The following is a 16,714-nucleotide window of genomic DNA, read 5'->3' on the forward strand; positions in this document are numbered from 1 at the left end:
TGCTTTAAGTTTAGGGTTCACAAAGACAATGTTAAGATTTAAAAATAGACAAAAAAGAATGCATAATAATACATTAAACTTGTGATTAAAAAGGATTTTTTAAAAAAAATTATTATAAAATATATAAATACTAATATAGAGAGAGAGTGAGAGAGACATAGCTAACCAAAAAAAGAAAAAAAAAAACGTTTTACCTGTTCAGGAATATGAAAATTTGGGGTAAATACAGGGGTAAAAAACCATCAATTGATAATATTCATTTTAGTGAAAAAAATGTCTACACCAGAAAGCAGATATAGTAGTCAAGGCTTTCAGAAAAGTTGCAGAAATCGATAAACAATCAATATTTAGAAAACAGGACCTTTTTCACCCCCTTTTTTGGGGGGTACTGATGATGATCAATCCATCATCTTTTGTATTGCATTACGTCATATTTTTCAGGGTGCTTTACGTGCAAAGGAACCAAAACTGGTTTTCTGTTAGTTGTAGTTCTTTCCATGCGCCTTGACGTCAGAGTTAGCGTTAAGAACCAATTGCATGACTACATTTCCCACAATGCACTCTGGGCAAAAATACTGGTGGGCGGAGACTACTTGTGTGAACATAGATTTCTGTACCTGTCTGCTGAACTAGTCTGATTTATCGTGAATGTGTAAATTGAACAACTGTACTGTTTATAGAAGAGGATCGTATGGTGCAAAGAGGGCTAGACGCTTTACGTGCTCAAAGGGTTTTGTTTTCCTCGCACCATGGAGAAACAGTTGCAATTGAATTTGCTAGCCTCCAAACCCCCAATGGCAGGTTTGCAGTCTGGATCTAAAATAAGAATGGGGTGAGTTTACACTTCATCATATCATTCATTATAATCATATGCACATCGGAACAACATTATCGTTGATAGCTGATAGCTGTCACGACGGATCATAACTGTTCTCGGGATCTATTGGTTATATGTGTGTTTAACTGTTTAAAATATTAGTCGCACGTAATAAAAAGCAAGTCTAAAATCCATCCACGATTAAATTTTGCTGGCCAACTGTCTGCGGTCCCTCTTGCGTTCTGTATCGTCTAAGTTAGCTACCGCGTTAGCGATGACTGAATCGTTCATTACAGCTATTGAACGAATCTAATCGGCTCAAGGTTCTCAAATCAACAACAACGCAACAACCTCTGTTTCGGACATACGTGTATTACTATGGTCAAATGAGAGGGCGATAAGAATGTTTCTACACATGATACAAAATAAAATATATTAGAACTTAATTCACTACTTGATTGTACACTCCTGAGTAAAAAAAAAGAAGGCCTAGCTTGTTAGCCAAAAATGGCAAAATCTTTATTGGACTTTTAATGGTCTTCACCATTTTAGTCACAAATCACTGGTCTGGAAATTAGCAAGAATTGCACAAATACTGTAGATAAAGTGTTGTTCCACTTAATGTTAATGGCTTCAAACAGTTCATGAGTTGTTGAAAAATGTCTCCCAGTTCATTTGTGTTTAAAGTGAGACCAGATATTCTCTATAGGGTTCAAATCTGACTCTCATCAGGCCAAAACATGAGCCTGATGGATTTGTTCTCAAGCCACTTCTTGGTTGTCTTTGCAGTCTGGGCAGGAGCAAGGTCTTGTTGAGAAATGACATCTGATCATTCCTCTTTAGATAACATCTTTTCAGTTGTGGGAAGCAAACCTTTCTGCAATATTCTCCTGTACTCCAAAGCATGTAATGACTTTTCACAGTGAAGTAGCTCACACATACCAGCAACTAAAAAGGCTCCCCACACAATGACGCTCTTCCTCCATGCTTCACTGTGCTAGACATGCATTTATTATGATATTTCTCAGCAGATTTTAGAAGATTATCACTGTGGAACTCGTATTACATTGTGATTCATCACTCCACACACAACTTCAAATATTCTCCCAAAACTTCATGCTGTCTTTAATGTTTTTCTTACACAGCAATGTTTTTTTTTTAAAATTGTGCTAATTTCCTGACCAATAATTTGTGGTTGGGACAATTAAAAGCTTTTGTTTAGCCATTTTGAGCTTAGCCCATTTTTTTGCCCAGGAGTGTATGATCCTTTATCACTTACGAAACAGAGTTGGTCACCATGAAATCAGCATTGACATTTCCTTTTTTTTTTTGCAGTGTTTATTATAAATGGTTTATTAGTGTACACATCATAATTTGCACTTCAAATGCCCTTTCATTTAAAATAACTTCCCCTCCCTCTTGCAACGTCATATCTTCTCTTCTTTGATGATGTGTTTACTGGCGTGAGGGCGGGACAACCTGTCACTCACATGACATCACAGCAATAGCGAACCACAAAGATCCAATCAATTCCTGATGGACAAAATGAAGTCCCGCCATACATTTTTTTTCTTGTTCGAGAAGCCATTTCACATCGATATACAATCAAATCAATGAAATCTGTTTCATGCTGGCTTTAAATGGCAGCTTATCATTACATAATGGTGCGAAACAGTTCGAAAGAACCAATTTGCTTAAATGAGACTGAATTCCCATCACTAGCTGGCGTGTCTTCTGATTCGTGTTCATCTTCACACCTTGACCACTATATCCATTGGGTCAGTCATTTAACCTGGGACCCCACTATGTTTCTTTGACCCCACAAGGATATAAGAAATATCCACAAGAACACATGGATGCCACTGACTGTATTTTGTTCTCCCCTCTCTCTATGCAGACCGGGAAGAAAACGAGATTTTACTCCTCTGCCCTGGAGTCAGTACTTCGAAACCATGGAGGATGTGGAGGTGGAAAATGACAACAGCAAAGACATATCCTTTGCTTAATTGTTGAGGAGACTCTTGGAAAATGTTGAAATATTGGCCTTCACGTACCTCATGTAATATAATCCATTCTATTCCGTAAAACATTCCTTAACTCCTCTGTACACATTCAGAATTTACAGCAGTGGCTCTGATGGTCCTGTCCTGTTGCTCCTTCATGGAGGAGGTCACTCTGCACTGTCCTGGGCTGTGTTCACTGTGAGTTTCTTACGTCTCACACATGTCACTTTTAGGTCTGTGTTTTTATGATACATCATGTACATCATAAAGAGACAGATATGGAAAAATGGCGCTCTGTTCTGTGCTCTAATATACGGCACGTGTAACAGTAGTGTGTGTATAGATATGTATATTTATTTACTTGTAAAAAAAATTTTTTTTTAGCACATTACACAAAAATATGAAGCAAAAATATTTAATTCAAATAATTGCTAATATTATAAATGATATTATCTGATGTTTGTATTTACAGTCTGTTATATGCAGTAGGATTAACTGCAGGGTTGCAGCTATGGACCTCAGAGGACATGGTAAGGGATTTCAAACTCTTATTTTAAAAAACGTACTTGTTTTAGTTAATTAGCTGATAACAAACCATTTACCTTTGATTTTAAAATCACATAGGTCAATAACATGCATACAATTAACACAAAATATATGATTTAATCGACCTGTTTTCAAATGTCACATTTTCTCATAAAATTTAGGTGATTCTAAAGTAAAGAACCCTGACGACCTCTCTGCTGAAACAATGGCCAAGTGAGTACGTTCTTATTTCTCTTCTTTCAGTGTCTGTTCAAATTAAGTTTTTGCGACATTTAGGGGCCGCTTACATGGCCCTAAAAACGGGAAAACGGGTTTTTTGGCAGTTCATTTACACGACAACAGTGTTTTGGGGGCCTGAAAACGCACAGTTTTTGAAAAAAAAAAAATTTTTTGAAAATGATACTGTTATCATATCTGCGTAAACTACAAAAATACGAATTTGTGAAAACGGTGACATCATGCGCATGTGTATTGCATGTTCAGTCTACAGGCACGCCGTGTCTTTACAAAATGTAAAGCCTGGTATGGTAAAGGAAAAACTTTTCTGTTTTTAGTACATCGTTGTCGTGTAAACACATTCTTTAGAAATGTTTCTTCAAATTTAGAAATGTTACTTTTTTCTCAGGGATATTGGAAAAGTGGTGGAGGCACTTTATGGCGAAAACCCACCTCCGATCATGATCATTGGTCACAGCATGGGTGGAGCAATAGCAGTTCACACGGCTGCGTCCAATCATGTCCCATCACTGCTTGGCCTTTGTGTTATTGATGTAGTGGAAGGTAAGTTTTCACCCCTCATCCCTATTTTACCTTGTTTCATAATCCACACAAGCAAAAACAGTTCATGACAAGAGAAAAAGTAAATAAGTGCATACATTGCTCTTTTGACATCTCAGAGTTGCAGTTATTGATGTATTCACAAAAATAATTATGAAACCACTGTATGTTTTGTCATCGATTTCAATACAGTTTGATTATTTGTGACTGTGTGGTATATTTATGTATGCGTTAATGCTAGTTTGTCCAATCTTCAGGTACAGCAATGGATGCCTTGAACAGCATGCAAAACTTTCTGAGAGGTCGACCAAAAACGTTTAAATCTGTGGAGAACGCAATCGAATGGAGGTACATAGTTTTGAGTATGTTGTTACAAATAATATCTACTGCTGGAATATATTTAAAATCTAGGGCTGTCAATCGATTAATTGCACAGATTTCTGTAATTAATCGCACCAAACATTAAAAATGTGTCATTTTTACAAGGAATCTCCAAACATAATTTTAAAACAACATAAAGACGGTGTTTTGAATATTTTACATTTTAATTATTTGTTTAAAGGCATTTTTGGAGTAAGTACATTGATTGAAGGTCACTGATATTGATGCCTCTATTACATGGATTTTTTGGGGGGGGGGGATAAAATAAGTAATTAAGCCATTCAACGTTACAGAATAATTGAAAGCCAGGCCTAAACTGTAAATTATCTGATCTGCATTTCCCAAAAACATCATAAACCTGAGTAGATTGTAGAACCATTGCCACCAATGGGCTTTACTAAGATCTACTTGGCTCACAATGCTTTTGAGAAATGCAGCCGAGATTGTTTATCAAGTATATTTAGAATACAGTTATTTTAGTTTGCTGAACATGGTAGAGGTCAGTATGCCTCATGTATCCCAACTGGTAACTGTGTTTTTTTTTTTCCCTTACCAGTGTGAAAAGTGGTCAGATCAGAAATATTGAGTCTGCACGAGTGTCCATGGTTGGACAGGTGAAAAAGTAAGTCTTCCCTGGTATGGGTTCCCTTAAAAATGAAAATTCTGTCATCATTTACTATCTCTCAGATTACCAACATTCTTTAAAATATCTTATTTTGTGTTCAGCAGAAGACAGAAACTCATACAAGTTTGGAAAAACTTGAGTGTGAGTAAATGATGACAGAATCATTTTTATTATCCCTTTACCTAGCTCCAGGAATTGTTGTACATTTGTAGAAATATCTAGCTATTGTATATATTGTTGTGATCAGATGTGTTTGGATGTTTAGATGCGAGGAGCCATTGAGTAGTCCAGGGGTTTCCAAGAGCATCAGTGAAGGCATTATTGAAGAAGAAGAGGAAGATGAAGAAGGAGGTGAATCCAACCATAAAAGGAAGAAAGAGGATGACCAAGAGGTAATAAATATTTCAATTCTGATCTTATCACCCTGTCAGGACTTATTTTGCAAGAATAACTGGCTGACTGTACACTACAGTTCAAAGTAAGAGGTCAGTAGATGTGTTTTTTTTTTTTTTTTAAGAAATTAATACTTTTATTCAGCAAGCATGCATTAAATTGATCAAAAATGACAATAAAGGCACTTATAATGTTGAAAAAGATTTCCATTTCAAAATAGATACTGTTTTTTGAACTTGCTATTCATCAAATAATCCTGGAAAATCACGGTTTCAACAAACCACACAACTGATTTTAATATTGATAATAATAGAAATGCAATCTGAGCACCAATTTAGCATATAAGAATGATTTCGGAAGGATCATGTGACGCTAAAGACTGGAGTAATGATGCTGAAAATTCAGCTTTGCCTTCACAGGAATAAATTACAATTTGAAATATATATTAAAATAGAAAATAGTCATTTTAAATTGTAATAATATTTCACAATATCACTGTTTTACTGTATTTATGATCAAATAAATGCAGTTTTGGTGTGCATAAGAGACTCCTTTCAAAAACTCTTACAGACCCAAAACTTTTGAATGGCAGTGTACATTATCCCTTACTTTATTGTGCATTTACGTATTAACATAAAACATCACATTATGTACAAATGATTGAATGATGATTTTTCCATTTGGCAGATAAAGAAAGAATGTCTGTACACATGGCGTATTGAACTCTCAAAGACAGAGAAGTACTGGGAGGGCTGGTTTAAAGGATTGTCTTCTCTCTTTCTCAGCTGCTCTGTGCCAAAACTCCTCCTGCTGGCTGGTAAGGCTCTTAAAGTCGGCATGAAAAAGAAGTTGCGATAGTCTTTTCTTCTCTGTTGTGTCATATATTCCAGTAAAACGGCGTCTTGAACAAGAAAAAATGTATGGCGGGACTTAATTTTGTTCATTGGGAATTGATTGGATCGTTTGCTATTGCTGTGATGTCATGCGAGTGACAGGTTGCCCCGCCCTCAGGCCAGTAAACGCATCATCAGAGAAGAGAAGAGATGTTGCTGGGCATGTTGAGGGCACATGAAATAAAAAATATTGCAATATTCTATAAAAAATGAAGACTTGTCAATCTTGATTACATGGTGACTTTAATGTGTAATAATGTGTTTCCCACAGGTGTTGACAGGCTTGATAAAGATCTTACCATTGGGCAAATGCAAGGTAAGGCATTGATATTCCTGTTCTTCAGGCAAGTCACGTTGCTGTGACCAGAAGATCCCTCATGTCTTCTTTGATTACAGGAAAGTTTCAGATGCAGGTTCTGCCACAATGTGGCCATGCTGTTCATGAAGATGCCCCGGAAAAAGTACGTCTGTTTGTATCATAGGGTCACACAGTCATTGAAAACTTGGACATATTCGTTTTCTGCTGTAGTCTTTTACTGATTTGGTTTCTTCTGAACTATTATGCCGTTTTGCAGGTAGCTGATGCTATAGCCACATTCATGGTCCGTAACAAGTTCACTGAATTCAAGGAGGATTTCCCCTGGTAAGAAGTCAAATGTTGATTGAATCGTGTAATTCATATATTTTATTTGTTTTCTAATCTTGCCCTCGTCTCCTGTGTGTTGTTTGCTTCAACAGACGACGTGTAGCCTCCACTCGTAGTCTTCATCCAGCGCTGTCATCCCTCTCTGCTCTCACCGGGGATTAAAATACAACCAAAATCATGATGACTCATTTACTGCGAACTCATTCTTAAATTATATTCAGTTTTGTATGACTTTATGTATGTTTGCTGTAGTCATTAAAATTCTCATGGCTACTTTGGCAGGAAGTAATAATACAATAATACTTTAATTTAAAATCGTTATGTATATTTACATTTTTATTTCCCCCTTAACTGATTTCTTTTGCATTTCCTCTGATGCCTTGCTTGTTTGTTGTTGTAATTAGGATGATTGCATCATATTGTGGTCAAAGTGTTGGTCGGTTGCCGATTTCAAGGGAAAAATAAAAAGAGAGATTTCCGCAGTCTGTGCTCATTCATTCTAGGGCTCGGTATAAATATTGATTTTCACAGGGTGTAAAAATCAATCTTTTACTCTATGCCCATTGTCACTGAATGTAATTCTTTGTAGTGAATCAAATCTGTTCCCGTTTCCCAGAGGAAAAAAAGGTATGATACAATTCTTTTAATGAGTAGGTTAACTTATGAGTAGACGAGTAACCCTTATGATTTACAGTATTAGCAGAGAGAACACTTCTTTCATATTTAAGCAAAATGAAATATGCCTAAATTAGTCATAATCAAATTCACAAGTTTATTGATAGAATCAATATATAAACATAATAAAATATATCAAGAAGCACAATCATTTGTACAGAAAATATTGCATTTAGCTTATACTAAAGATAAACTCTCATATTGCAGTAAGACAAACTCTACAGACAAATGTTAACCTTTTTATACTGTTAATAATTCAATACATTGCTTTATTTCACACACATTGAACAGTCCAAAGTGTATGTGCATAATACAAGCTGTCTGCATATATATAATAAAAGATTCTTATAAGAGCTTGTTAACAGTTAACAGAGGATGCATTGTTTAAGCAGTAAGACATGTAAAATTAAAAATCATCTTCTGTATTAGAAAAGAAAACATGTATAAACAAAACATTTTAATTTAATGTATAAGTATATGGTTCCATTGACCTTCTCAGACAAACATTTTTAAATATGGCATTCATACAAGCTCAAATTATTATTGCACGTTAACTTTTTTTCAAATCATCTTTTGTAACATACAGTTAATGTATTTTAACAGAGGGCCTTACTTTGCCTGAACGATAGCAGAAATAATATTTGAACAAGGGCCACACGGCTTCATCTCTCAAACCGTAGATCAGAGGACTCAGACAACGTGGCAGCATAAGAAGAATAAGAAAATTTAGATATCTGAGATTTATGAAGAGAGAAGAGCTGTCAGTAACCATGTATAGTGCTTTGTTTATCGTGGCATAGAGGAAAGAGGTGAGACACAGTCCCAGCTGAATCAAGTGCAACAGAACCGTTCTGAGGGCTTTTTTAGCTGAATCTTTATCAGAGGAAACAGACCTGGCTGTGATCATAATGCTAATGTATGTGAAAATGATGATCACTGCAACCGACACAAAATAAAGAACATCAAACCCTTGAGTTTTATCCAGCTGCCATTTGAATAGAAACAATTTCTCTTGAGTGCAAAATAAAACTTCTACAAATAAACTGGGGTTGACAGTTAAAACAAAAATAATGTCTGTTATAATATTTATAGAACTAAGGAACCAGATGATTCCTAAGGCGATTCCAGTCCTTTTTGGTGTGGCGATGTTGCAGTGTCTCAGAGGGAAGCAGATTGCCACGTACCGCTCCAGAGACATCAGTGCGAGAGTCAGAGGAGCGTTACGGAAAGTGCAGTAGGAGATCACTACTAATAAAGTGCAGACGGCTCTGGTTACTTGAAGGTAAAATGCTCCCATAGTGTACATGGTAGTTGTGATCAGCAAAAGCACAGAGTCATTCATAAGCATGTGACCAAAAAGAATGTAGCGCGGCGTCTCATGGAATACGCGCTTGCTTCCTAGAGCAAAGAGCATCACACAGTTTACAAAAAAGAAGAACAGGGATATGAACAAAATCACTGAAATTTTAGTACTGGGCCCAGCATCCATGTCTACCTTAAAGATTTGCTGATAAATGAATGAAACATCCCCAGCTGTGCCATTGGAAGCCGCCATGAGCTGAAACACAAGGAACAAAAACCAAAACAGAACAACAAGATTAATTAGAGCAAGTTTACAGTGTGAATCATGCAATTGTACTGATAGCTATTAACTTTGAGTGGCATCTTTAAAAATGAAATTTTAACAAGTTTGCAACATACCTTAGACACGGAGGTGTTGCCTTTCAGTGAGGCATCAACCTTTCATCTGCTAAAGCTGCAGATTCCACAAACAATTCTGCTCCTCATTTTATATAGATGTTGAAGCTTCGCAGATTGAACCACATGGGTATGCCGTACATGCCACTGGGTGTTTGAGAGGGAGGGAGCAAAAGAGAGATAGAAAGACATGTGTGGGTGTCATTTTAAGAATTAAAAATGGGGCCCAAGAATCAGAGACCACTATTGAAAATGTTTCAAACTCTTTCTAATTTTTTAATATCGAAAGAATTTACTCTAATATCAAAGTGAGTGAAAAGTATTTTACATTGTGGTTTTATATTTACCACACACACACAAATAAATAAATAATATGATAGAACAATTCTTGATTCATGATTTTACAGTAAAAACTTTTCTTCATTTGTACTATTTGAGCAGTAACTATGGTTACCATGTGGAATCTCTACACGAAATGTATTATGTTGGCTTATTTTAGCCTACATAATTGATAAGACTGTATAAAAGTCACATATATTATGTTGTTGAGGCTCATGGCTACCACAGAGTTTTCCGGAAGTGTGTCACTGAGACCATAAAAAGCACATCATCAGCTTCTTTGTCTTCAGGAGCCGCATCTCTGTTGAGTGCATGTATGTGGACACAATTATAAAGTGTGTGTTTGTGAATTTTGAAATGGAGTTAGTCTGTAATGGCAGTAACTCAATATAGGAGATGTGTAAACCAGGGACCAGGTCCCTGGGGGTGGGCCCTCTCGTGGAGGGGTACACCACAACATTGTGTACCAGGCTTCCTCAGGGGGCGTTTCTGCTTGCCTCCCGTCCACCTCACTTCAATGGGGTATTAGAAACAACGATGAACCAAGAACAACGATATTTCTAAAACAAGAACTCCAGTCTATCTTGGCAAAAGGCAGAGGTGTAAAGTCCAAGGGTCAGAAAATAAAAGTCCTGCCATATGTTTATTCCACCCATGAACTCAGCCAGCTGATTTCACTAATTAGTTCTATCTCCTGGCTGAATTAGCAAATCCAGGTGATTGGAACAAAATAATGAGGAGGACTTGTACTTTCTGAACCTGGACTTTACACCTCTGGCAAAAGGGGCCATGGAAAATGTACCTCTTCCAGAGAAAGAGGCAGGTTTTTACAGCCGGTACTTCATTGTACCCCAACAAAAAGACGTTCAATTTTAGATCTGCTTGGCCTGAACCATACTCTGCAGACATACAGTTTCAGGATGCTAACGCTCAAACTCATTTTCTCCGAAATTCAATCCGTGGATTGGATTGGTTTGTGACAATAGATCTAAAAGATGCTTATCTCCACTTTGAGGTTTGGCCAGAACACAAGAAGTTATCAGGTTCACTTTTGGAGGCAAAGCTTACCAGTATCGAGTTTCTCCTTTCCGCCTAGCCTTGTCTCCACGCACCTTTACGGAGTGCATGGATGCGGCCCTGGCTACTCTGTGACTCCAGGGCATCAGTGTGCTCAATTACATCGACGATTGGCTGATTTTAGCGCAGTCAAAAGAGCTACCAGCACAGCATCGAGATGTCGTTCTTGCTCACATGATGTGTTTGGGGCTCGGATTAGACCTCAAGAAGAGTGTGCTATCTCCCAGTCAGGGAACATAATTTCTCTGCTTTTATCCTTCCATATTAGCCGGTTATGCATAGAGGGCTTTGTACCCTTCACAAAGAAAAAAAAGGTGTAAAAATGGTACCTTTAGGGGTACAACAGCTTGTCGCAGTACCCTTAAAAGGACATCTTTGTACCTTTTTTACTCCTAAAAGGTGCATATTAGTACCGTGGAAGTAGTAGTAGTACTGGTACTACTGTGAACCTTTTTGTGGTTAAAAAAAAAGGTACAACGATTTCCTTTTAAGGGTACTGCCCAAGTGACAAGCTTTTGATAAAGATTTGTGCAGATTTTTTTGGGTGGTTATGTTACTGAATCTGTTAATAATAATACTAAACTAAAGCCATTAGAAAATTATCAATGGGTAAATATTGTGGCATGGATCAAATCACAGCGGAGCATTTAAAATTTGCCAGTCATAGAGTTGTGGTATTACTTGCTTTATGTTTTACTGCAATGTTAACGCATGGTATATTGCCCAGCTCTATGCTGTCTGTTGTACTTGCACCTGTAGTGAAGGATAAAACAGGGAAAATCTCCAGTATTGACAATTACAGGCCAATTGCATTGGCTTGTGTCATATCAAAGGTTTTTGAAATTGTACTCCTGGATAGATTTCAGAAATATGTCATCACCACTGATGAGCAGTTTGGTTTTAAAAGTCAACACGGAACTGATATGTGCATCTATGCCATGAAAGAGGCTGTGAGGAAGTACAGAGGGCAGAACTCCACTATGTTTCTGTGCTTCTTGGATGCCTCCAAAGCGTTTGACCGCATCAACCATGGCAAACTGTTTGAAAAACTGCAACAGCGAGGGGTTCCTCCCTACCTAATCCGGATCCAAGGTTTTTGGTTCACACATCAAACAATGCAGGTTAGATGGGGTAGTGCGACATCAAGACCTTTTTCTGTGACTAATGGGGTGAGGCAGGGTGGGATCCTGTCACCCATCCTTTTTAACCTTTACATGGATGATCTCTCCCGAACATTGAAAAACTGTAAGACCGGCTGCATGATAGGGGAAAGACTATTAAACCATCTACTTTATGCTGATGACCTGGTCATTATGTCACCCTGCTCTGCAGGCCTCCAGCAATTGCTTGATGTGTGTACTGAATATGGTGAACGATATGACATCAAGTTTAACCCGAAAAAGACTGTTGTGATGATTGTGAGGACTAGAGAGCTGCGTAAGGCTGTATTTCCCATGTTTCACTTGTCAGGAGGGGAACTGGCAGTTGTGGAAAAAGTGAAGTACCTCGGTCACATTATAAGGAGTGACCTCTCTGATAATGATGACATCCAGAGGCAGTACTGTAAATTGTATGCACAAGCTAATATGCTGGCACGGAAATTTGGAATGTGTACAGAAAATGTAAAAATAGTCTTGTTTAAAGCCTACTGCACACCACTCTACACTGCCCACCTGTGGTGTTGCAACACAAAAGCTTTATTTCACAAGTTACAAGTAGCATACAATGATGCTCTTAGGATTCTTTTGAAAGTCCCTCGCTGGACCAGTGCCAGCCAGTTGTTTGTGCAGAATGATGTGACCACACTAAATGCTGTAATAAGAAATGTTGTTTATAAATTTATGATGAGACTCATGGACTCGCAAAATGAAATTATAATTGTTTTTGTATGGCCTGACCAGAGCAGTAGGTACAGCTCGCCGCTTTGGAGGCACTGGAGAAATTGTTTATATGGATTATAGTAATCCTCTGTTTTTATTTGTCTGTCTGTCTTTTTTACATGTTTTCTTATGGACCTTTTTTTGAGTCTGAAATAAAGAAATATATATATATATATATAATAAAATACTACTTTATTACGCAATCACTTAAAACTCAGATAAAGTATATTATATTAAAATTTTTTATATGATCAATGATCATCTATACTTATGTTGTTTGTAGAAAAAAATAACAAAAGAGTCTTGCTTTAACAGTCTAAAGTGTACAAGTGCATAATAGATACGGGCCGGGCTTTTTGTTTTTAGCAGTTTAACAGTTAACAGTGTTATTTCAGCAGCAAGACATTTGTTATTGAAAATAACAATGTATAGAGAAAATATATGTATAAATAAAATTAAAGCTTAAAAAATAAGTTTAATTGAAAACAACAGAATCATACACTTTAATGTGAATAGGCTATGGTTCTGTTATTATCTTTTAAAAGTGAACATAACTAAAGTGAAAAAAAAAACTAGCATTAATTAATTCTTTAGAATTAAGAGGGAATTATTTAGTCTTAAAATAAGACTAATTAAGTCTTAGAATTAAGACGTTTTAAAGGGGTTAAGCGTTAAGTCACACACACACACACACACAAACGGATTTTTTTCGAAATTATTGTTGCACATGTTAAATTATTATTTCATACCATACAGTTATACACATTAACAGAGTAGCCTACCTTTTACTTTGAAAACGTCAACACGGCGTTGTCTTTCATACATACGCGGTACAATGAGAAAAATACAATACAAATGTAAATACCTGGGATTCAATTAAAGAGAAGAGCTCTCAATCACCATGTAACGTTAGTGTTTGTTTAATATGCAGGAAAGAGATTAGACACAGTCACAGCATTTTGTAAGCTGCCTGGGATAGTAACGTTACCGTACGTTCTGAAGTTATTATTATTTTTTTTTTTTTAAAGCAGAATCTTTAGCAGAGGAAACAGACCTAGACATAATGCTAATAATAGATATGTGAAAATAATTGGTCGTTAAAGGGATAGTTCACTTTGAAATTAAATTTTGGTATGTTTTAGCTTACCTCAAGGGCATCCAAGATGTAGGTGTCTTTTTTTCCGCAGTAGTTTCAATTTTGATATTTTGATATTCGTTTTCTCACACAAACCGCTCGTTTCGTGTCTTAGGCCATCAATGTGTACTTACGATGGGGAATTGTTTCATTTGGACGATGGGGAATTGTTTTAATTTGGACTTTGTGCATGCTCTTTGAGACAGTATCCATAGACCTGCATGAAATGACTGACAGGCAAGAACGGTTTGACCTAAAAATATCAAAATTGAAACTACTGCGGAAAAAATGACACCTACATCTTGGATGCCCTTGAGGTAAGCTAAAACATACCAAAATTTAATTTCAAAGTGAACTATCCCTTTAATTTATTTTGCCTCTCTTTGCGCCCCCTGCTGGTGACCTATAGAAGTGTCGATGAAGCGAATTATGGGAGTAGGCCGCCTCCTCCTCAAAGTAGGATTTGCCAGAGTAGAGCCGTTAAATATGTTTTTCAACGGCTCTGGGCTTTGCGACTTCGGAACTCCAGGGGAAGTGCAACAACAACCCCGACTTCAGAATCCAGTATGGCTGAAACATATATTTATATAGCAGTGAAATATATTAACACTTATATTTGTCTGTGTCTCAGTAAACTCAATGGTGCACACAGTAGGCTACTATCCAACCTCTATTTGTGGACATGATACTTCGTAATTATCTGTGCAAAACACCGCTTTCTGACCCGGCCGGTCACACCTCGGGTGTGACGTAATTTCCCTCTTCCCTGGTAAATGGAACGCAGCATTAAAACAAAAGCTTGCTCTTCCTTTTTATTGGATATGGAACCATAAACAAGATACAAGGTTTTGCTTTATTTATTTGAATTTTTTTAAACAAGTTTGCCACATCTGCATGAAAATCTCGTGCATCGAAGCTTCCAGGGTCTGTTGCTGCTGTGAAGGTAAAAGTAGGCTACAACCCATAGACAGTAAAAGAAACCAGACATAAAAACAATGTGTTGCTACTTAAGCACATGTACATGTATGTAAAAATCATAATATGCTGGCATCATTGTGACTAAATATATAAATATATAGGGCTGTTGTTAAAATGTTGACTCGCTTCAAAGATATAGGCCAACGCAAGAAGAAAAACATTTATAGCGATAAGCTATAACTAGCTTCTGGCAGACGACCATATGCATCGATTTACGATACGCATTAACGAACGCGGAAGCGCAGAGGATAGATACAACACGGAAACACCAGTCACGAATTAGAAGTCTAAAACAAGAATTTTTTAAGAGAAATGTCGGAGGAGTTTGAGTTTGTTGCCCAGCCCTGTTTGTTTGAACCGCGAGAGGCGTCAAAGCTCACGCTGGCGCTGCTCCTACATCTACGTCATGCATCGTCAAGTGTTACTCTTTGCTGTAAGTTGACTTGCGTTGGCCGTCTGGCCGAAGCAAGTTATTTTAATCGATAAAGTTTTAAATATGGATATTTTTCTTACAAGAACTCATCGCTTCGCTTCAGAAGGCCTTTATTAACCCTCCAGAGCCGTGTGGAGCACTTTTATCATGGATGGATGCACTTTATGGACTTCAAAACATAAATGGCCATTCATTGCCATTATAAAGCTTGGAAGAGCCAGGACATTTTTCTATATTACTCCGATTGTATTCGCCTGAAAGAAGAATATCATATACACCTAGGATGGCTTGAGAGTGAGTAGATCATGGGGTAATTTTCATTATTGGGTGAACAGTCCCTTTAAGTAGGGCTAAATGCTTCCCTCTAGACAGGTACTTCCTTAAGGTTGATGCAGGGTAAACAAAATTATGGTAAGCAGCACTAAGCAGTCTGCAAGCATCCCTCTACTCAAGCATCCTATGTTGTGTATAGCAGGGGTTCCCAAACTTTTTCGTTCTAGGACCCACCTAGACAAGTATAATCAATCGCAAGACCCACTTGCACTGGTGCTACCAACTTTATCAGTTGGTCGCACTTTTTTTTTTTTTTCTACATGCAATGGGATTAATCAATGCATGCTGATGGTCTTAATCTGCATTCCCTAGTTTTGCACTGATGTAAAAAGACTGACAGTGACAAGCCTTCATGTTAGCAAAATATTTTAAACTTTTAACTCTTAAAAAAACTTTTAAAAACATGTATGTTCTTTAATGTTTGATTATAATTTTACCGTCTTCACATAGGGATGGGAAATGATAAGATTTTATCAATAATAATAATGCCACTGACGATTCTGATTATCGATCCGATTCTTTAACGATTCTCTTATCGATTCTTGATAGCACTGTGTGGAAAAATGTAGTCATATGGTTTTCAAATAAAAACAAGGGGTTTTATTTATTTTAAAGCTTGAGTAAGCAAACTGTACTTTTTATGTAATTTATGTAATAAATAGAACTTTATTGTAAAGTGTTACTGATTCAGACGTCTCCTGAGTTCACTGTTGGAAAGATCAGTTGTCCATTCATTAAAATGAATCGTTCAAAGGAGTCATTAGTTCGCGAATTGGACGTGTCATGCGCGTTGTGTGATTATCCCAGCAGTTAGGACATAGACATCCAAGATTTGTGTCAACACAGAAAACATTTCATCACTGGATAGTTTTTTTTCGTTTAATTGAAGTGTTGTTTTATGTCAGCTGAATCTGGGACGCTTTTCAGAGAAGATAAGGCAACAACTTATTTAGCACAATTCACACCCAGCGGTAATTGAGGAAGAAAAAAAAATCTCCGAATGCTCCACATGAAACTTTGGTCTTCCGACCTTTTACCACCGTGTCGATTTATTTTGATTAATATGTGCGAGGGAGAGAGAGCAA

The 16,714-nt window shown here is 37.0% G+C and overlaps 2 protein-coding genes across 2 annotated transcripts; one reads left to right on the top strand and one right to left on the bottom strand.

Moving 5' to 3' along the window:
- The first annotated feature begins 600 nt into the window (after positions 1 to 600).
- ppme1 (protein phosphatase methylesterase 1) lies at positions 601 to 7,563 on the top strand. The gene is made up of 14 exons (XM_084388145.1): positions 601 to 832; positions 2,715 to 2,806; positions 2,924 to 3,018; positions 3,293 to 3,350; positions 3,528 to 3,579; positions 3,992 to 4,146; positions 4,401 to 4,491; positions 5,081 to 5,146; positions 5,415 to 5,541; positions 6,230 to 6,359; positions 6,707 to 6,751; positions 6,832 to 6,896; positions 7,011 to 7,078; positions 7,174 to 7,563. Coding segments are annotated over exons 1-14 (1,128 nt in total). The 5' UTR covers positions 601 to 749; the 3' UTR covers positions 7,175 to 7,563.
- Positions 7,564 to 8,307: 744 nt separating this feature from the next.
- On the bottom strand, positions 8,308 to 9,311 carry LOC311277739 (odorant receptor 131-2-like; the record flags this gene model as incomplete). The annotated part of the gene is made up of 1 exon (XM_084388149.1): positions 8,308 to 9,311. One exon carries the CDS (start codon positions 9,309 to 9,311, stop codon positions 8,343 to 8,345), a length of 969 nt encoding a protein of 322 aa, XP_084244275.1. The 3' UTR covers positions 8,308 to 8,342.
- Between the last annotated feature and the right edge of the window lie 7,403 nt (positions 9,312 to 16,714).

This window comes from Rutilus rutilus (genome assembly GCF_951802725.1).
Source record: "Rutilus rutilus genome assembly, chromosome: 18".
Classification (NCBI taxonomy): Eukaryota; Metazoa; Chordata; class Actinopteri; order Cypriniformes; family Leuciscidae; genus Rutilus; species Rutilus rutilus.

Bases quoted from the DNA above. Each gene is read 5' to 3' on its own strand.
- ppme1 (XM_084388145.1), top strand. From the start codon at position 750: ATGGAGAAACAGTTGCAATTGAATTTGCTAGCCTCCAAACCCCCAATG. The intron at 3,351-3,527 runs GTAAGGGATTTC...CATAAAATTTAG, and splicing joins TATGGACCTCAGAGGACATG to GTGATTCTAAAGTAAAGAAC. The intron at 6,752-6,831 runs GTAAGGCATTGA...CTTTGATTACAG, and splicing joins TACCATTGGGCAAATGCAAG to GAAAGTTTCAGATGCAGGTT.